Consider the following 21,039-nt stretch of genomic DNA (forward strand, 5'->3'; position numbering starts at 1 on the left):
AAACCCTGAAGGAGAAACACTCACAGGAGAAAAGGGACGTCTATCATTTTGCACCAGAGAATGCTACAGACAGCTGCCCTGATTATAGTAAAGCAAAAAAACAAAAGCAGCCCATTCTCTGAGTTTTAACTGAGCAGACAGGCATAAACTACAGGCAGTCCTCGCTTAATGACCACAATTGAGATCGGAATTTTGGTTGCTAAGTGAAGTGGTCATTAAGTGACTCCGACCTGATTTTACGACTTTTGCGGTGGTCATTAAGCAGAACACCATGGTAGTTAAGTGAACCACGTGGTCATTAACTGAATCACTCAGTTCCCCGTTGATTTTTCTTGCCAGGAGCTGGCCAGGAAGGTTGAAAATGGTGATTACGTGACCACGTGATGCTGCAATGGTCATAAATGCGAACTGGTTGCCAAGCACCCAAATTGTGATCACGTGACTGTGGGGACGCTGCAACGGTCGTAAGTGTGAGCACCAGCTGTAAGTCGATTTTTAGCACTGTCGTAAGTCTGAACCATCACGAAACAAATGGTCATTAAGTGAGGACTACCTGTAGGATCACATTTTTAAAAAAGAACAGCTGTGGGGGAGGAAGGCACAATTTCTCAGTTTCAGGGGCATCTGCAAGGGGTGTGCGTGTCCACACCGTTAAGATGGTGGCCATGAGCAAAGGACTGACCACCTCCTTTTGTATGCATAAAAAGGGGGCGGGGCATTAACTACTCATTTGTGGCTGCTGTGTTAACTTTTTTTACACACACGCACACACTGCAGTCACCCTTGCTCCCGGGCACTCACAGGGCATCTGCCATCATACATCATACGTTCCACCCTGTACCTATGTTATAATGTCACGTGCGTGTGTTAAACAGAGGCCGCCTGCATTGCACCGGCACAACACCGCTTGCATCATTTGGACAAAAGCCCCCCCATCCTGCAGACCCCTCTGATACTACTATTTTCACTGCTGGGCTATGCAATTTTTTTCTACTTACGTTTTTCAGGAATGGGTTGACCCAGCACTATTCCCTTGGCAAGCTCCGAGGCATACTCGAGATGCCAAATTGCTTTCTCTTTCCGGCTGTGACGAGAAGGAAAAGGAACGGAAAAGAAAAGATGAATGAGGAAAGAAGGACAAACACCAAACAGGGGCGATCTCTACTCTCATTCTTGGGGAACTCCATCTTCGGCCCCGAGGCACTGCAGCCACAGAATCCCAGAACCGCCTTGCCCCGTATCTTCAGAAAGAGAAACTCAGCAAGCTTTCCAAATGTTCTCGTTGTGAATGGTCCACAGAATATTTACCCTGAAGCCAAGTGCACAAAGGCATGCATTTCCTAGCTGTGTTCTTGCAACACACCTAACCAAGTCAGCAAAAGGTCTGGCGGTGGCCTTCACGCAACCTTGGCTCAGATTTGGGGTAAGATGATGGTTCGTTTATAGCTCAGGGTCTTCTGTAAACCCAGAAAATATATGAGCCAGGGTAACTGAATGTGGCCATACTGAGCGGCTGAATGTATACAGGAAATCCCCAAGTTAAGAATGAGTCCCGTTGCCAAGGTCTGTCCTTAAGTCGGATTGGTATGAAAACCGGAACAATATTATTGTCTAATATTGTATAAGTGGTATGGCGTAACAAACTCGAACCTTTGTGTAATTAAACCAAATTATTGTGTATTTAACTTGAATTTTGCTACAATTGGCTCTGTTCTTAACTATGGGTCATCCTTAATTCAGGGCGTTCTTAACCAGGGGACTATACCTGTAAATAAAGTGACTTCCTTAATATCATTCAGCGCAAAACGAGAAACAGGAAATCATTGTGTCTGTAATGGGCGTCCTGCCTTCCCAATGGGACAGCACTGCCAATCCTTGGTAGGTCACCACTGCCTTGCCAATATTTTACCTCTGTTTAATCCTAGCTTAGAAAGCCAGTTTGGTGTCACAATTAAAGGCACCAGCCTAGAAACCAGGAGATCGTGAGTTCTAGTCCTACTTTAGGTGTGAAGAAGCTGGGTGACCTTGGGCCGGTCCCCCTCTCTCAGCCCTAGGAAGGAGGCAATGGCAAACCATTCTAAAAAATGTTGCCAAGAAAACTGTAGGGACTTGACCAGACAGTTGCCAGGAGTCAAGACTGACTTGAAGGCACCTCCCAAAAAATCCTAGCTTTGGCCAGTGGAGACAAAGATAGTAAGTCTCATAGGGTACTATTAGCTGGAGCTAATTATGGTCTGTTTTCTAACTGATTAAGGTTTACAGGCTTTGATTTCACCAGGATCCAATTTCAGAGATACACAACTCTGCTTTTGCTACAATGAACATAACAATACTGAAAGGAGACCAGCACATTGTTTACGATGGCAAACAAGGTATATCCAGACAATCTCCAAGTGGCTTTTGATGATGTGACTGTTCCATTTCCCAGTGTAGCATGGACAGACAACACAGAAACTATCTTACATCCAGCAGGGCAAGAACAAGGCCCTGCCTATTACCAGGGTTGTGAAGGAACCAGGAGAGAATATTTGTCTTGCTTTGTCATATTCCTGTTTAGTCAAACCACAACGCCCTCCCCCAAATCATCATTCGCTGGGATCAGTTATGGAAAAAATAAGACGGAAAAGAGAAGTGGCAAAGAAGAAATAAAATGCTGGGAAACAATGCAGACTTACACGTCAGGCAGCAGCTTTGGAATCAGCTCGACACTGAACCTCGATGTCTCCTGCATGACCTCAATGGGGATGTTCTCCATGGACATAAAATGGATGTAGAAATTCACCATCACTTTGCCACACTGATCTGATTTCTCATTGTCCTCAAACTCCTCTGTACATCCATGGGCCACCCAAGTGTATGTATCTGGATCGATCATGAGTTTCCCGCTCTCAGCAGGTTCCTTGGCCAAGCTGAGCTGTTGGAAACTCTGGCTGAGGGCTTCCTCCTTGTTCTGGGTTCCATCCAGGCGCAGACCCGAAAGGCGGATACACAGGTAGCAATAGCTAAAATCCACTTCGATGGCACATTCTTTCAGGAACTCCCTGGTGAAGGTGATCGTCCCGCAGAGCTTCCCTTCCTTGGTCAGTTGCTTCTTCCAAACGATCTGGACCTCTTGCACGATAACCGAGTCATTTTCAGCCAATGCGCACAAAGCTGCTTCCATGTCACAAAGAGGCAGCCACACTCTGCGATAATCAGAGGTGTTCCTGTAATTGTCCTTAGAGGCTTGGGAAGCATACCTGGAGAAACAATCAATAGGTTTTTCAACATGCTCCAAGCACACATCAAAGCCAGGAGTTACTGACCACAGTTGCACAAAGGGCACCAGGAAGCCTCGATGGACATCGGTGGCAAGTTGGAAATTCAGAACATCTCCAACATTAAGCTCCACTGACAGTTCTCTGTAGTGTAAGCACTTACTCTTCCTCATTTGCCCCAGACTTTTTGACCGCTGGATGTGATTCTTCTCAAGGAGAAGGACTAACTTCTCATATTCTTGATTTTGGATAGCTGCAAGGATTTCACGCCACACGTCTCCACGGAAGTGAATGATGTTCTTTTCTCCAATGCCTGACATCTTTTTGTCACTTCCTTTTTTGGTTATCATGGAGTAAACTCTCCTCCTCCATGTCAGCCGCACGCTGTTCTGCTCCTCGATTAAGAAGGGCTGGGCCACCAGTTGGAGGGCTCTGTAATTGATGCTGTAAGTATCTGGAAGGGTCTCCTTGTTGAGAGGAAACAACATTTTGAAGTTCTTGGCCATCCTTTCAATGTTGGTGATGAAGGCAAACTTCTGCTGAACCTGGTATTTCAACTGAGCTGCCAGCTCCAAAGATCGGACTTTTCGGTTGTAGGTACGTGTATTGCTATACTTCCGGTTGAAGTCATGGCAAAGGAATTCAATACCTCCTTGAGAGTACTGCACGGGCTTCTTCAAAAGCACCGAAAGAATGTGCCGCTGTACTGCCACATCCATGTAGCGTCGAATAGGAGAGGTAGCCCAGGTATATGAGTCCACATGCAAAGAATAATGGCCCACCTTGGACCGAGCACATGAATTGGAACGAAGAAAGTAAGTGCGGTTCAGGAGCTTCCGAAATTCTGAGTTCACGGGCGCCAGCTTGGGGTGGATGTCATCTGTTGTAATGAGGTCAAGTATCTTGGGAAAGTTGCGGTCACTCACAGCTGACTTGAGATGGTCCCACAAAGAAGTCAAGAGAACAAATGGGTGGCTGGTCTTCACGGGGACTTCACCGGTTGGAGCTCCCAGATGATGTGAGAGATGAGTGGACAGGGGAATTATCTCTCTGTACTTGTCCTTCATCTGGGACATTCGCTGTGGATTGGGCTCCGCCTGACAACGAAGAGGGGTTAAATTCCTGGTGGAAATGTTGTTCATGAGTAAATCTCCCACAGAGCTGTTGAACAGGATCATAAACTCCTCAATCATCTGGTGAGAACATCGCTGACCTAAAGGAATTTCCTCATCCAACTGGTCATAATAACAGTCTTCGTGAAGCCTGGACTTTCGGTGGATACGGGAGAACTGATACGCCACTGCAACACAGTCCTCTAAGGTGTCAAAGCCAAGTAATGGTGCCTCCATTCTATAGTAGTTCTTAATGATTCCCTCTGCTTCCTCATACGTCATCTGCCGATCAGAGCAGATTACGGACAGGGCAAAGGACATACCTTCCATCTTATCTGTAGCCTTATCCACTGAGACAAAGAGGGAGATCACTAAACGATCCTTCTGTGGAAGCAGACTGCAGAGATCCTGACTGAGCTGTGGTGGGAACATACCTATGGGCTCCTTCTCAGGAGCGTAGTAAGTTGCCCCTCGGTTCTTGGCTTCTGTATCTACAGCACAGTCTTTGGGGATCACTGATGCCATGTCGGCAATGTGGATTCCAATCTCGTATTTATTACCCATATCTCTGACAGTGATGGCATCGTCCAGATCTTTAGCACCCAAGGGGTCAACAGTGAAAGTCAAGAAAGCCCGACAGTCTTTCCTCTTCCCTTTCATAAGAGAGAGGTGACCAGAGATTAATTTGGCCACCTCACTGGTCACTGAGGCAGGATATTCGTTTGACAAACAATATTCCACATCCAGAATACGAAGCCCATCTCCTAGTGATGAAGCCAAGGGAAGGACCTCCGTAACAATTCCCAACGGGTAGTAAAATCCTTCTCGCCACTTGATTACTCGCACTGCAAAAAGGCACCTCTTCCGGCTTTCTTGTGTTATCTTCTTCTTGTTCTTCAACTTGAACTTTCCTGCCTGGTCAACTGTGTGGATAGGAATCACATTAGGACAATCTTTCAACTCAGGGACAAAGATTTTTGTGACAGAATGGTCAATGGGGATCATGACCCGGAGATCAAACTCGTCCACTGTGCAGACAAAGGAACGATCCTGCTCCACCCTCTTTAAGACACCCACCACTTTCCCATGGGGGCTGCCCTCAAGGGCAGCTTGTCTTGGATTGGGCGTCAGGATCTCCACCAAGACTTGGTCTCCAGTAAAGGCCATGCCACAGTTCACTCGGCCTTTGATCTGGATGGTCATAGAAGGAACCTCATCCAGAGTGAAGGCAGAAGCTTGATCAAACCCTTCTTTGATGAGTTCACAGCGTTTATATTTCCTGGGCTGCATTTGCATGTACTGCTTCATGGTTTGCAAGGAATAGTTGACATACTCTTGCCTGTTGCTTTCAGGGACCAAAACATCAGATTTCACCTTCAGGAGACCTTCTTCAGTGACAGTGACCATCATGACTTTGCTTTCATCCAAGAGTTCCTGCAATATAGGATCATCAACATTCAAACTCTCTGTGTCGGAGAGCCAGGAGTCTGTATCGCTACCCTCTTCCTCAGATTCAGGGCTCGCTCTGTTCCAGCTGGCAAAATCAGACACCACCTGCCTTATCTCCTCCAAGGTCAGGGTTTCAGGAGTGATGGACCTCTTAGCAATGCACTTCTTGATGAAACTTTTCCAGATCTTGCTACACTGCCCGTAAGAACACAAAGCTACTGCATCTCCAACTGCGATGACCTGGGACTGAGCCCTTGTTATGATGGTGTTCAGCACCCTTGCATTGTTGAAATACTCCAGGTTAGGGTTGCTGAGATAGGCGAGGCTGTTTCGGGTGTGGATGGTGTTGATGATGATGACACGGAATTCTCGCCCTATTTAAAAAACATAAAGCATGAGGGGGACCTGCTTGTTAATAACAGTTTCCCATTAAATAAGAAAGTCAAGGCAAAGGAAATAAAAAGTAGGAAAATGTTACAGATGCAAAGGGAGATTTCAAGTTATGGAGATCCACCCCAGCTTGGAAGCTATATCAAATTCCTCCTATTGGAGCCAGAATTTCAGGTTGCCAGCCCTGTGCAAGGATTGTGGACATGGTCGGGCAATGGGAGGGATGCTTACAAACTAGCATCACATTGGCAATTACCTGGCTGGCATCCATAACAAGCTGGGATGTCACTGAAATGAAGCAGGCACCATCATGCCATCCCACAAATGGCACACTCATGGAATGACACGTCAAGGGGAAGCCCATCAGAAGGGCTGTATGCATGGGGACATCATCATACCTGATGTCATCACTCTGCACATACACTTTGCTCCCTCTGCAGACACTTTGCTGTGTGAAAACCATGTTGGGACAATCGCACCACCCCAGCTATGCTCACTTGAAGAAGCACAGTTGGCATTGCATGGAGAAGGTCTCGGGATACTTCCTAGTTCTTCCGGTTAAAGATGCTGGGATGGGATTTTGGTTGTCAGGGCAAGCAAGGCAGGGGTTAGGGTAGCTAGTGCCTGTCAGCCCTTTGGTGTAGACCAGTGTTGCGCAACCTTGGCAACTTGAAGATGTGTGGACCTCAACTCCCTGAACACACCAGCCAGCAATTATCCGGGAGTTGAAGGCCACACATCTTCAAGTTGCCAAGGTTGCGCAACACTGGTGTGGACCATATCAGGAAAGAGAGTCCATTGGAAGAACTGAAGTATACTTCATTGAGATAGGCTCTAACAACAGAACCTTGCAAGCCTGATGGTGCCTTCCCTCCCCTTCCTCTTATACCTCAGTGAATCTGGGACGAGCCTGCCTGAGCCTCTTCTGAATAGTTTCATCCCTCCTGGCTTCTCTAACAGTTCTTGCCTACGTCCCTCCAGGCCATCTCCCTGATTCCCTACACCACCAGACCTGAGAAGGCAGGAGGTAAATGCCAACTTCAAAATATTTCACAGCAGTCTTCCCCCCTTCACCTTGGAGCCCTCCTGATGCTAGCTCTCATCATCCATAACCAGCACAGCCAGGTTGGCTGGGGACAATGGGTGACCTAGCCTAACCCATCAAGAGAGTTTTGCATTGGGGAAAGGCTAGGTTGCACTGCTGTGATCTTTTCAGTGTTTCTCACAGACATGCTTTTTAGGTCATTCTAACTCCTTCTTCTTCAGCAAAGGATCGTTACCTTGTCGTGGTGCTGGAGCTTGAGCACCTCAATGACGCCATGAGCTAAACCGTGAAGGGCCACCGAAGACGGGAAGGTCATGACAGAGAGGTCAGACTAAATGCGATCCCTGGGGAAGGTCATGGCAACCCACCCCAGTATTCTTGCCGTGAAAACTAAATGGATCAGTACAACCAGAGATATGTTGGTATACCATCAGAAGATGAGACCCCCAGGTCGGAAGATGGTCAAAATGCTACTGGGGAGGAACAGAGGATGAGTTCAACTAGCCCCAGACGTGATGAGGCAGCTAGCTCAAAGCTGAAAGGACGGCTAGCGGCCGACGGTGCCGGTGGTGAACGGCGAATCCGATGTTCTAAGGATCAACACACTATTGGAGCCTGGAATGTAATATCTATGAGCCAGGACAAATTGGATGTGGTTATTGGTGAGATGTCAAGATTAAAGATAGACATTTTGGGCGTCAGTGAACTGAAATGGACTGGAATGGGCCACTTCACATCAAATGACCACCAGATCTACTACTGTGGACAAGAGGACCACAGAAGAAATGGAGTAGCCTTCATCATTAATAGTAAAGTGGCTAAAGCAGTGCTTGGATACAATCCAAAAAACGATAGAATGATCTCAATTCGAATTCAGGGCAAGCCATCTAACATCACAGTGATCCAAATATACGCCTCAACCACAAATGCTGAAGAAGCTGAAGTAGAGTAGTTCTATGAGGATCTGCAGCACCTACTGGACAACACGCCTAAAAGAGATGTTATTTTCATCACGGGAGACTGGAATGCTAAGGTGGGCAGTCAAATGACACCTGGAATTACAGGTAAGCATGGCCTGGGAGAACAAAACGAAGCAGGACATAGGCTGATAGAATTTTGCCAAGACAATTCACTCTGCAAAACAAACACTCTCTTCCAACAACCTAAGAGACGGCTTTATACATGGACTTCACCAGATGGACAACACCGAAATAAGATTGACTACATCCTTTGCAGCCAAAGGTGGCGGACATCTGTACAGTCGGTAAAAACAAGGCCTGGAGCTGACTGTAGTTCAGATCACGAACTTCTTCTTGCACAATTTAGGATCAGACTAAAGAGATTAGGGAAGACCCACAGATCAGCTAGATATGAGCTCACTAATATTCCTAAGGAATATGCAGTGGAGGTGAAGAATCAATTTAAGGGACTGGACTTAGTAGATAGGGTCCCGGAAGAACTCTGGACAGACGTTCGCAGCATTGTTCAGGAGACGGCAACAAAATACATCCCAAAGAAAGAGAAAACCAAGAAGGCAAAATGGCTGTCTGCTGAGACACTAGAAGTAGCCCAAGAAAGAAGGAAAGCAAAAGGCAACAGGGATAGGGGGAGATATGCCCAATTAAATGCAAAATTCCAGAGGTTAGCCAGAAGAGATAAGGAATTATTTTTAAACAAGCAATGCACGGAAGTGGAACAAGACAATAGAATAGGAAGGACAAGAGACCTCTTCCAGAAAATTAGAAACATCGGAGCTAAATTCCAGGCCAAAATGGGTATGATCAAAAACAAAGATGGCAAGGACCTAACAGAAGAAGAAGAGATCAAGAAAAGGTGGCAAGAATATACAGAAAACCTGTATAGGAAGGATAACAATATCGGGGATAGCTTTGACAGTGTGGTCGGTGAGCTAGAGCCAGACATCCTGAAGAGTGAGGTTGAGTGGGCCTTAAGAAGCATTGCTAATAACAAGGCAGCAGGAGATGACGGCATCCCAGCTGAACTGTTCAAAATCTTGCAAGATGATGCTGTCAAGGTGATGCATGCTATATGCCAGCAAATTTGGAAAACACAAGAATGGCCATCAGACTGGAAAAAATCAACTTATATCCCCATACCAAAAAAGGGAAACACTAAAGAATGTTCAAACTATCGAACAGTGGCACTCATTTCACATGCCAGTAAGGTAATGCTCAAGATCCTGCAAGGTAGACTTCAGCAGTTCATGGAGCGAGAATTGCCAGATGTACAACCTGGGTTTAGAAAAGGCAGAGGAACTAGGGGCCAAATTGCCAATATCCGCTGGATAATGGAAAAAGCCAGGGAGTTTCAGAAAAACATCTATTTCTGTTTTATTGACTATTCTAAAGCCTTTGACTGTGTGGACCATAACAAATTGTGGCAAGTTCTTAGTGGTATGGGGATACCAAGTCATCTTGTATGCCTCCTGAAGAATCTGTATAACGACCAGGTAGCAACAGTAAGAACAGACCACGGAACAACGGACTGGTTTAAGATTGGGAAAGGAGTACGGCAGGGCTGTATACTCTCACCCTACCTATTCAACTTGTATGCAGAACACATCATGCGACAAGCTGGCCTTGAGGAATCCAAGGCTGGAGTTAAAATCTCTGGAAGAAACATTAACAATCTCAGATATGCAGATGATACCACTTTGATGGCTGAAAGTGAAGAGGAACTGAGGAGCCTTATGATGAAGGTGAAAGAAGAAAGTGCAAAAGCTCGCTTGCAGCTAAACCTCAAAAAAACCAAGATTATGGCAACCAGCTTGATTGATAACTGGCAAATAGAGGGAGAAAATGTAGAAGCAGTGAAAGACTTTGTATTCCTAGGTGCAAAGATTACTGCAGATGCTGACTGCAGTCAGGAAATCGGAAGACGCTTAATCCTTGGGAGAAGAGCAATGACAAATCTCTATAAAATAGTTCAGAGACCTCACACTGACAACAAAGGCCCGCATAGTTAAAGCAATGGTGTTCCCCGTAGTAACATATGGCTGCGAGAGCTGGACCATAAGGAAGGCTGAGCGAAGGAAGATCAATGCTTTTGAACTGTGGTGTTGGAGGAAAATTCTGAGAGTGCCTTGGACTGCAAGAAGATCAAACCAGTCCATCCTCCAGGAAATAAGGCCGGACTGCTCCCTTGAGGGAATGATATTAAAGGCAAAACTGAAATACTTTGGCCACATAATGAGAAGACAGGACACCCTGGAGAGGATGCTGATGCTAGGGAGAGTGGAGGGCAAAAGGAAGAGGGGCCGACCAGGGGCAAGGTGGATGGATGATATTCTAGAGGTGACGGACTCGTCCCTGGGGGAGCTGGGGGTGTTGACAACCGACAGGAAGTTCTGACATGGGCTGGTCATGAAGTCACGAAGAGTCAGAAGCGACTAAACGAATAAACAACAAACAAAAACTCCTTCTTGTAAAGGAGAGGTCAAATTTGAGCAGGGCCCTACCTGGCAAGTTGTCATAGCTCTCCACGGTCACCTCTGACAGGCCCCGCTTTCTCATCTTCTCACGGATGAGTCTCACCTGGGGAAATCAAAAATGCCAGCACATTCTTTTATTCCTGGATTTAGAGTTGCTTTGCTTTCGTCAAAAATTTTCTGCAATGGGTCCTTCCCAGGCTGGCTTGCCACGTGTTGAAATCAGAGTGTAAAACTGTTAAACCCTTAAACATTAAAAATGTGCCTCAGGAACCAAATGAACCAATGGCTGAGCCTCTAACAAAATGAAGCTTTAAGAGCTGCATTCCAGGCCAATGTTCAACAGACTTTTCCCAACGTGGAGCTAAGCTGAAGGAAAAGCACCAGATTAACCTGTAGAAACCATGGCCGCAAGACCTGGTGATGGCCTCTCATTTGGATGGTTTTAAAAGAGCACTGAAGAAACTCATGGAGCACAGGTTATCCAAGGCTATTTGAAGACTCCACGTAACCTCTGGGTCAGGTGCAGCATGTCCCCAAAATACCAGTTTCAGGGATACACTGGTGGGAGAGAGGAACCTCTCCATCATCTGCTTGTGAGCATCTGGTTGGCCAAAATGCTGGACCGGAAGGGCCTTGACTTGATCCAGAAGGGGTCTCCTTACGTTCTTATTTTCTTAGGATCAAATGCAATATCTGCCTATAATGTAGTAATGGAAAATACTACAATGCTACTATAATGGAATTCTTCTGGACCAGGGTAGCAATAATACCACCAAGGCTGCATTCTCTTCAACTCTAATCTAGTGCGCACCACATGCACTGAACCACAGCTCCCATTATACCCACCCAATCTTTGTATGCATCAGGAGCATCTGCTGGAGAGGTCAAGATGGTGGTTCCCCCCTCCCTGTGATCAAGCCCTGCCCATTTTTATGCGCATCACACGTTCAAAAGCGGTGGGGCTTCAATTGCATGGGCTTGACCACTATATTGACTTGTTGGACCCCCTTTACCACCACCAGCCTCAGCAGATGTACTGATACCCATATAGACAGCCATCCGTACTGGTGATCCAAACATCCTTCTATAGGGCTGAAACTATTTTGCTCCATCAGAAACATAATTCTGGGCAGATGGAACTTACCAAGCATAGGAAGGGAATTGAGCAGGGAAAGCCAGGTCTGGCTTTCAAGACACAATCATTGTCCTTGTCATGCTAGCAAGTAACACAAACACCCTTCAGTGCAATTTCAGATGCAAAACTCACAGGGAACAGAGTCATGATAGCTTATAAGGAAAATGCAAAACTCTAAAAAAAATCGCCATGTTCTCACTACACTTGGGACTTACATCTGTGGAAGTTCTAATTTCTGGGCAACAGTAGGGATGTGGACTTTCAATGCCTTCCTCTGAGACTTTTTTTCCTAAGTTCCCGTTCTAGCCAAGAGCTTTAGAGTTCCTGGTGATCTCCCACCCAACCAAGAATCATCAAGTTTCAATCCTGCTTTAGATTTTCCAAGAATAGCCAAGTTGTAAGGCGTTGCCTTATGCTGGAGATAATGTAAAGTTTCTTCAGATCAAGCCTGACACCTGAAAACTACCTGCAGACATTATACTGTTCTCTTAGCAGCATGGAAGTGGATGATCATGGATGTTTACCAGCATTTTTTTTTAACTTTTTGGTCTAATATACAGTCCTGGAGGGTTTTAGAACTCCTCCATCCAAGTATTAACCAGGTCGGATCATGTTTAGTTTTTTGGTGGATAGCCAAGGTCACCTTTGGTGAATCAGAAATGCACAGGTACATAAGGAGAAGCTAAGGGAAGATGGTCAGGAGCTCTTTTCCCTGGCCACAAAAACTAGGACCAGAAATAACAGGTAAAAGTTGCCAGCTCCTAGACTGTAGGTTCTCCAATTCTGGAGGTCTTAAAGAAGAGGGTGAACAACCATCTCTCCTGGATGTCTTAACTCGCTTTCCTGCAAACTGCAGAAGGTTGGACTGGAACAAGGTTTCCCAACCTGGCCAATTTTAAGATGTGTGGACTTCAGCTCCCAGAATTCTCCAGTCAGCATGGCCATTGCTAAGGACTTCTTGGAGTTGAAGTCTACTCATCTTCAAGTTGCCCAGATTAGGAAGTACTGAACTAGATGATCCTTGGGGTCCCTTTCAATTCAATAATTCTCTGTCTCTCAATCTTGGCAACCTGAAGATGTCTGGATTTCAGTGCTGGGAGGAAGTCCAGATATCTTCAAGTTGCCAAGGTTGAGAAACACTGCTCTAATGCATAACTCTTTACCTGTATGCCATAAGAGACCACGCAGATGGACTTGAGTTCCCTCTTGCCCCATACATCCGGCCACTTCTGCTCCATTTCCTGCACCTTCTCAATGATCTGCTCAATCTCTGAGAGGTTGTACCAGCTCATGGATCTGTCCCTCTCCGCACTACCAGCCACATGACAAAACATGAGTGGATAGAACTCTGGGTGAGGAGGTATGTTGCCCTTGGCACTGATGGCATCCTCTCTGCCAACGTAGAAGTGCCTTGAGACAAATTCAATGATTCCTGCTGTAGAGCGATAGTTCTCGTGAAAGATAATCCTGCTCTTGATGGCTACATCATGCTGCTCCTTCTTGTAACACTGGAAGAGGCGATTAAGCAGCGTGTAGTCAGCTGACTGCTCATCCTTGTGCAGGGAGAAGAGCCTGGGGGTCATCTGCATGTGGTCCCCCGCCAGGATGATTGAGGTTTCCAGGGTAGCCAGAGAGAGGGGGACAAGAGCTTCACACTCCAACATCTGGGCAGCTTCATCAATCAAGATGTGGCTGAAATAGCCGGGGGTCACCCCAAGATCCCGGGACACCATGCAGGTGGTGAGGACAATGCGGTGACGATCCATCTGTTCTTTAGTAGGGGGGCAAAAGGCATTCCCACTCGGACAGAGACAGCAGTAGCGTAGCGTAACATGGTCGGTTGATCTGACCGAACGGCCGGCGTATTTCACCAGTAACGGAGTGGCCTCGGGGTGTGCTGAGCTGACGTAGTTGTGGAAATGTTCACGAACATAGATATCAGCCGCGCTGGAAAAGAAAGGGGTTGCAACAGGGGTTCTCGCGTTTCTGCGGATCCCCAGAAAAGTCTTCATTACGTAGACACAGAGCTTCCTGCTTAATTGTATTTCCCTCGAGGGTGGAAGGGGAGGCAAAAAGAGTGAAAATGGCAGCCCCAGCTGCACAATTGAAGCCCCACCCTTTTTTAGCTGAGTTGCTGTGCCACCCCTGTGAACAGGGGGCAGGGCTTCCAACCCCGTGACCATCTTGTCTTTCTGGGCCCCATATTGTGCAAACCCAGCTAATAATTAAAACAGAGTCCCTAACATAATCTCAACCCCCAGAACAAGAAAAATTGCTTCTCTCATTCAGCCTAAGTCCCGGATTACCTATTGGTGTGGGTGCAGATAAGCACACGAGTTTGGGGCTGCTTGATGATCTCCAGCGTAGCCATGGCCAACGTGAAGGTCTTCCCTGTCCCAAATGGTCCGTAGATCAAAAGAGGAGGTGCCCTACGGAAGTCAGACACCTGGCCAGTGATGAAGGAAAGAGCTTGCTTCTGCTTCGCATTCCCCCATGGCACCCGCAATGATCCAAGAGGCCGTGGGACAGAGCAGGTGGCCACATCTGGAAAGACCAGCTTCACATCCCATAACTTGTCCACCGCCTGGTGCCATTGACAGAACTGGAGCTGGTTGATTTGGAACTGGACTTCCACCTTGGCAAGTGTGCCTCCTTGGAGGCCCAGTTCGATGCAGCACCGCTGGGGCACAAGAAGGCAAACGCTCCTTTCAGTGATGGCTTCTTTCTCGATGGAGACTTCGTAAACTCGGTTGTTGGTAGGTGGGTCCAGGGCCAGGAAGGCCGTGAGGACAGAGCGTTGAAGCAGGTACCCTTCATCTGAGTCTGCGGTCAATGAGTAAGGGGTCGGGACGTGGGCATAAAGCTGTCCCGGGGGAGCGTACTTCATCCCCAATGTAAGTAGCTCCACACTCTGTCCAAGGGAGACAACCGCTTGCACGTTGAGCCTGGGCCAGAACAAGGAGTAGATCGGTCATGGGGCAGAGAAGCAGAAGGAACTGGGGGAATGAGGAGAAGAGAAAGCAGCTGGGACAATGGCCACTCTGCCCATATTCTCCCTGTAATGTCCTCCCCCTCCGAGCCAAATTAATTTGGACTGCGGCTGTCAAAATGGATGGGCATTCTGGGACTTATTGTTGCTTTGCTCTCCTCGGCCTTCCAGAGATGATTAACCACAGCTCCCATTATCCCCAGCCTACATGCCTGCAAGAGGTTTGGGGAGGCTGGGCAAGGGAAAGTTAACGTAACCAGTCAAGAGAGAGAAGGAGGCTCCGTTGGCAACTATCTCCAGCAATTCAGCCCAGGTGACCAAAAAGCTGGGAAGAAGCGTTTCAAGTCACGTAAAGAGATTCTGCCTTCAAAAAATTCAGTGAAATTCCTCTCGCAGTTTCCAAGATCCCTTCCGGGAATCTGCCTGGTTCTCGATCTTGCCCAGCTAGATGGGGCTTGATAATGCCTTACAAGCAGACCTCGAGTTACGACGACAATTGGGATTGGAATTCCCATCCCTAAGCGATGTAGTCATAAAGTGTGACATCATGTGACCGCATGGCTTAGCGATGGCAATTCTGGCAGTCCCTGTTGCCGTTGTTAAGCGAGGACCTCACGTGACCGCAACTTGCAACTTCCTGCCAGCTTCCAACAAGCAAAGTCAAGGGGGAAGCCAGCAGGATGTCACAAGTCCTGGGCGGCTCGCAAGCAGGCCAGGGGGCAAGTGAGCGCTATGGGGTGTGGCCAGGTGGGGGGAGACACAAGCGCATGGGGGAGAGGTTGCTGCGGTACCCTGCAAGCACAGGCAGGCGTGCTCTACCAAGCGCAGGTGAGGGGTGCCGCAGGTAGGCCTACACTTTGGAGCACGAGATCCCTGGGATCTAGCAGATTCCGCAGGAGAAAAAGCAGCAGGAGTGACTCACGGGAGCAACTTGCGACCTTCCCTGCCAGCTTCCCCTTGACTGCTTGTGGGAAGCCGGCAGGGAAGGTCGCAAATGGCGACCATGCGACCGCAGGAGCGCCGCGATGGCCGGAATTTCAAGAATCGGTTGTAAGTCCTACTCGTTCAGCGCCATCACAACTTTGAACGGTCGCTGAACAAGTGGTCGTTAACCAAGGACTACCTGCATATATGGGGGGCAAGGGAGACTATCTCCTTTGACAAATATTATCTATGCAACACAATGGTTGAGCGTCCCCACTCTGAGATGCAGAAGCTGGGAGACGTTGGCAGCTTTCCATGCTGAAGTGCCTGGATTCAGTTGCTGGGAGTTGGGCGGCACGTAAATTTGACATATGGCTGGTCGCACAGTCAGCCAGATGTTTAGACTGGATTTGGCATCTTCATCCACCTATCACGTCTTTCCCAAGGACCTGGGATAGGCAGATATTGTTGTTTAATAATATTAAAAGTAGATGATGATGATGATGATGATGAAGATGAAGAAGAAGAAGAAGAAGAAGAAGAGGACGAAGAGGAAGAGGAGGAAGAAGAGGAAGAGGAATGGGTAATCTATAGCTAGATTCACAGTTGCTGCTGTGGACCATGTTGATCAGTGTTTTTCAATCTTAGCAGCTTTAAGATGTGTGGACTTCAACTTCCCCAGCCAGCAATTCTGGGACTTGTAGTCCACACGTGTTAAAGTCGCCAAGGTTGCAAAACACTGACGCAGATGAACGGATACCGCTATTTAGGGGAAGCCAGATGCAACTCCCTGTTCCCACACATTTCCCCCTGCTATGTATTTATCAGAAAAACATCTTATACCCCTTCATCATTTAAAATACACACACACACACACACACAGTATATCCCAAAGCATTTTACATTAGCTCTAAAACCATCAAGCCAACAGCCATTTAAAACAGGGTAAATGAAAGAGGAGTGACAACGGAGCGCACCAGCCCGTGAAAACAGACACAGGGGAAGGGCACCCAGTTCCACAGAAGCTGGTATGTTCAGCCCTCGCTCTTTTTCAAGGGCATCCCTAGAAGACGAAAGGCCACAACCTACGAGAGATCTCTGAAGCTGACTTTAGGGCCAAGAACAGAACGGGAGTATCCCAAACATCATTAACTATCAGCAGATGGATAGTTTAGGGCCACTCTTAAATGGGGAAAGGGTGGTTAGCCCTTTGATCTTGCAAGCTGTAGGAAAAAGAAGCTCAAACAGTTCTCTCCCATCTTAATTAAATCACTACTGAATGAGTGCTGCAGCTTGGACTTCATCGGTTTCCAAGATTCTGCCTGTTAAGCCCCGTTCTTTTTAAGAATACTTCTAACTAATGAGACCTTTGGTGAGTTTTTCTTGATGGGGAGGGTGAAACTCTGCTGTTGGCTGCAACTGGACTCCATAAGGAGAGGAGGGCTTTATGGTCCCCTTGCTAAAAGCACTCTGAAACGATCTGGATCCCCTTGCGGTATCAAACAAGACCAGGTCTCAGGCTGAGGTGGCAAGGGAAAGCCGCGGGGTGGGGGGACACCATCGAAACAACCAGCCCCACCCAAGAGCTTGGTTCTTCCACTCTGGGATAGAAAATGGAACTTCTTTGGGGGAGGGGAGGTGTTTGCAGTCAACATCATCCCACCAATCTTGCTCTAGTTGAGGGTCCACTTACTTGGAGATCAAAAGCTGCTGAGCTTCTTCTTCCCGGGAAAGGAAGCTGTGCATTTGTTCCCGGTAGTTCATGCGGGCGATGGGCTTGCCCTGAGCCCCTCGCTGGAAATCCATCGAGAGCGAAGGGGCCTTGTACTTAGCCAGCAGATCCACCTCCTTGTCAGTGCGTTCCACGCTGGGCACCACCATGCGGTTCCCAGTATGCCAGCGCCCCAGGTCCACAAAGCAACTCACGGGCTCTGTGGCCGGATCCACCCGCCAGGGGGACTCCTTCTGACCCACCCGGGCCTGGAGCTTTCGGAGCAAGACCGGACGGCTGCCGAAGTCAAATACCAGCCACTGCTCGTAGACCCCGAAGGTGTGACTCACCAAGCACACTTTCACCTCGGTGGCTGGTGGAGATGACCGCACGGTTTTGAAGCTCTGTCCGGAAGCGTAGGTGAGAAGCTGGGAGTGCCCTTGCACAGCTAGGAAGAATTTTGCTCCTGGGACTCTCTTTAATAGGGCCACGTGGATCAGCGGCTTCTGAAATTGGAAGGGAAAAGGTACAGGCAGCAGGACCAGGGGTAACAGACCCTCAGTACAGAATTGTGTCAGAGGTAACCTTGAAATGGAAATGCAGGGAGGGTTAGGTGAACATCCACTCAGCCCTGGGAAGGAAGAGGGGGTGAGAAAGAAACTCAAGACAACCCCACCTTGATTCTCCTTGATATAAGAGGGGGCAAAGGAAAACTCTGTCAGGGTTCTGAGTTTCTGTTACTATACCCTATAACAATAAAGTAAAGTTCCAGCAGTCCTTGGTGTCTGTTTCTTGACACCCAAGCCAACAGGGGCCATAAATCTGAAACTACCGTAGTCTGTTTCTGTCGGCCTAGCAAGGAAGCACAACCAGATGGACTAATTCTACTTTATTGTAAGGTTACATTAATAGAATCCTGTAAGTCTGAAAGCCCATTTCTCCCCCGTGTCTTTACAGCCCAAGAAACTAGGGAGGGTCCCTTCTGAGATGTTTGCCAGGCCCCCATTCCTTCTGTGGGCTCAGCTGCCTCTTATCTAGCCGTTGCCTAGCCTGAGACTCTTCCACCTGCCTCCCAGGGTCATTCCCACATACCACTACAGATTTATACTTTCTACTATGTTGTGTTTTGCTTTACCGTGGTATGCTGAAGAAGCACAACTGCCTCAATTCACAATAGACTGCATCCTAGGCTTCCATACATGTTCACCCAGCTGGGGTGATGAGGGATGGCCATCAGTCAGGGATGCTGGCGAAACCGATTTCTGCACCAGGCAGGGGGTTATTTAGTTATATGATTAGTAAGCTGTGGGACTAATCTGCTGCAATCGTAACTGACTCTCCACAGCTTACAGACCTACAAACAGAAATGGGGTTAAAACAATAAACAAAAGCACCAATGTAAATTAGCAGGAGTGGGTGATCTCCAAGGTTCCTTCTACCCAGGGGTGTCTGCAGGGGGGGAGGGTCAAAAAAGTCAAGACTACAATCACAACTTGTGATGGGCTATAAAAATAACCTTGAGGAACAGGAGGAAGAGCTGCCACCAAGACAACATTCATATAAAAGAAACCTGAGTCTGGGCCAGAACTGTAACCTGAGAAAGCGTCTCAGACTTGACCCTGCCTAGTTTCCTTTAGCATAAAGGCAGGGAGTGGGGAGGCATATTCAGACTTGCAAGGTTCTGTTACTGTAGCCCTATCATAAAAGTAGTATTATCAAAGCAATCATAACTTTGGTTCCCTAGTCTGGTCTACCTCGAAGGTTGACCCAACTGCACAATTGAAGTCACGCTCCTTTTATATTACATGCAAATTAAACAGGGATTTCCATTGTGACCGTCATCTTGACTTTTTTTGACTGCCCCCCACCCTGCAGACATCTCTGCTTCCAACCCTAACATTCTACAATTCTACAAACCACAGGGGTGGTGTTTCCCAAACACAAATCCCTACCAAATTTAATCACAGGTCCATGAAAACTGTGCTCTCAGCCTGCAGCTTCCTCAAATAAACGCTGACAGCCAGGACTTCAAAGAAACACTTTTCTGAGCTCAGCCACCCCCGCTGTCTTCTCATGGCATCTTACACCCCTGCCAATTTTTTTTCTCTGGTTTTTTGTCCAAGGAAGCCTGTGGAAGGAAACTCCCGCTCTTGAGATTAGATTTCAGGTACTGAGATGAATTGCCTTGAATTAGGAGAATCCTTCCAATCTTTTCAACCATGGAACTATATTTTGAGTGCGGGTCAGATGCAAGACAAGCTCTTGCATCTTTAATGGCCATGCAGAAGAGGGAATCCTGATTTTGCAGGAGCCCAATTCCCACTCTCCTTCTCTACCAGTCACTTCGAGAATAAAAAAGTGACTGACGTCTGGAAGAAACTGACCCATGTAAGAAGCCAACCAGCTGGGCTTCCAAATGAGTTAGACTCCAGCTCCCATCATCCTTAGCCAGCATAGCCGCTTTGAGAAATGCTGGAGAACTGTTGGTCCCACTGGCTAGGAAAGATGGGCGTTCATTAGTCCCACAGATGTGGATGGGGTCAGGTAGGAAAAAGCTGAGACAGGTAATGAGGTCACGGATATGTCCTTCCTAGCTCTAGATCATGTTATTTCGGCAGGGACGGTGGTGGGAGGGACCTCCCTTCCTTCATGGTTAGTTAAGCAATCAAGATGCAAGTCTTCAGCCAAGTTTGACTTGCTCATGATTTTACTGGCATTTGTATACTTTAATGAGGTTTTGATTGTCGAGTTTTACTCCTTTGGCTGTTTGAAAAACGGTTGCTTGCATTTTGGCAAGGAATGCATATTGGCATATGCAAACATGCAGGTTTTTAAATGCTCTTGACATATTCTAAAATATTCTTTGCATATTTTTTGTGCTTTTGCAAATATTCTTTGCATGCATTTGGTTTGGTTGGTGTTGCAAGGTGCCCTGGGAAGAGTGAAACGGGAAGCAATTGAACAAATCAAATAAATTTGTCCACTCTGCTAGCAAGCAGTGAAGGCAGTAAGAACTTATGGCTTGTGGTTTACAAAAATACACTTTGTGCTCTACCAAAGAGAAAAACATGATGTCTCAAACAGCCTTCCAGTCCTTCCCACTTTTTGTTCTATGTCTCCGTCCATCCAGGGATTCCTGCACCCCATCTGAAGAGAGGCCAGCTTGGTAAGCAGCAGCCCCTGGCCGGCCTTGGCTGATCTCCAAACACTAAGCAGAGTCAGCTCTGTTTGGTGACTGGATGGGAGGCCACCAGGAAATTCCACGGTTGTGGACTAGACAGGGAAATTGAAAACACATTCTGGAAGAAAGCTAACCACTTCTGCATTGTTGCAAAAAAAGGAAAAATGACATGGACACGCCCCCATGGGCATCCCCTGCCCTTGAGCTCAACTTATGATAGACTTGATCTTTAGAAGTAGAGAACTCCAAGCTGAGGGCCCAGGTAGACAGGAGAAAATTATTGTTTGATGCTTGCTAACAAGACAATATTAGATGCTTGTGGTTAAGTTTCAAGAGGATGTGGGCTGAACAGGTGACTGGCAGCAGGTGGAAGAGTCTGCTGTACTTGGAAAAAG

At 47.3% G+C, this 21,039-nt stretch overlaps 1 protein-coding gene across 1 annotated transcript in view; it reads right to left on the reverse strand.

Moving 5' to 3' along the window:
* HELZ2 (helicase with zinc finger 2) overlaps positions 1-21,039 on the reverse strand; it is a 47,605-nt gene that overhangs the window by 19,325 nt on the left and 7,241 nt on the right. Inside the window, exons 4-9 of the mRNA XM_063296870.1 lie at positions 17,446-17,969; positions 14,146-14,784; positions 13,003-13,786; positions 10,732-10,807; positions 2,676-6,192; positions 999-1,084 (exon numbers count right to left, since the gene is read on the reverse strand). Of these exons, the coding sequence (XP_063152940.1) occupies positions 999-1,084; positions 2,676-6,192; positions 10,732-10,807; positions 13,003-13,786; positions 14,146-14,784; positions 17,446-17,969 (5,626 nt within the window). The remainder of the gene's footprint in view (positions 1-998; positions 1,085-2,675; positions 6,193-10,731; positions 10,808-13,002; positions 13,787-14,145; positions 14,785-17,445; positions 17,970-21,039) is intronic.

Source organism: Candoia aspera, chromosome 3 (genome assembly GCF_035149785.1).
Source record: "Candoia aspera isolate rCanAsp1 chromosome 3, rCanAsp1.hap2, whole genome shotgun sequence".
Classification (NCBI taxonomy): Eukaryota; Metazoa; Chordata; class Lepidosauria; order Squamata; family Boidae; genus Candoia; species Candoia aspera.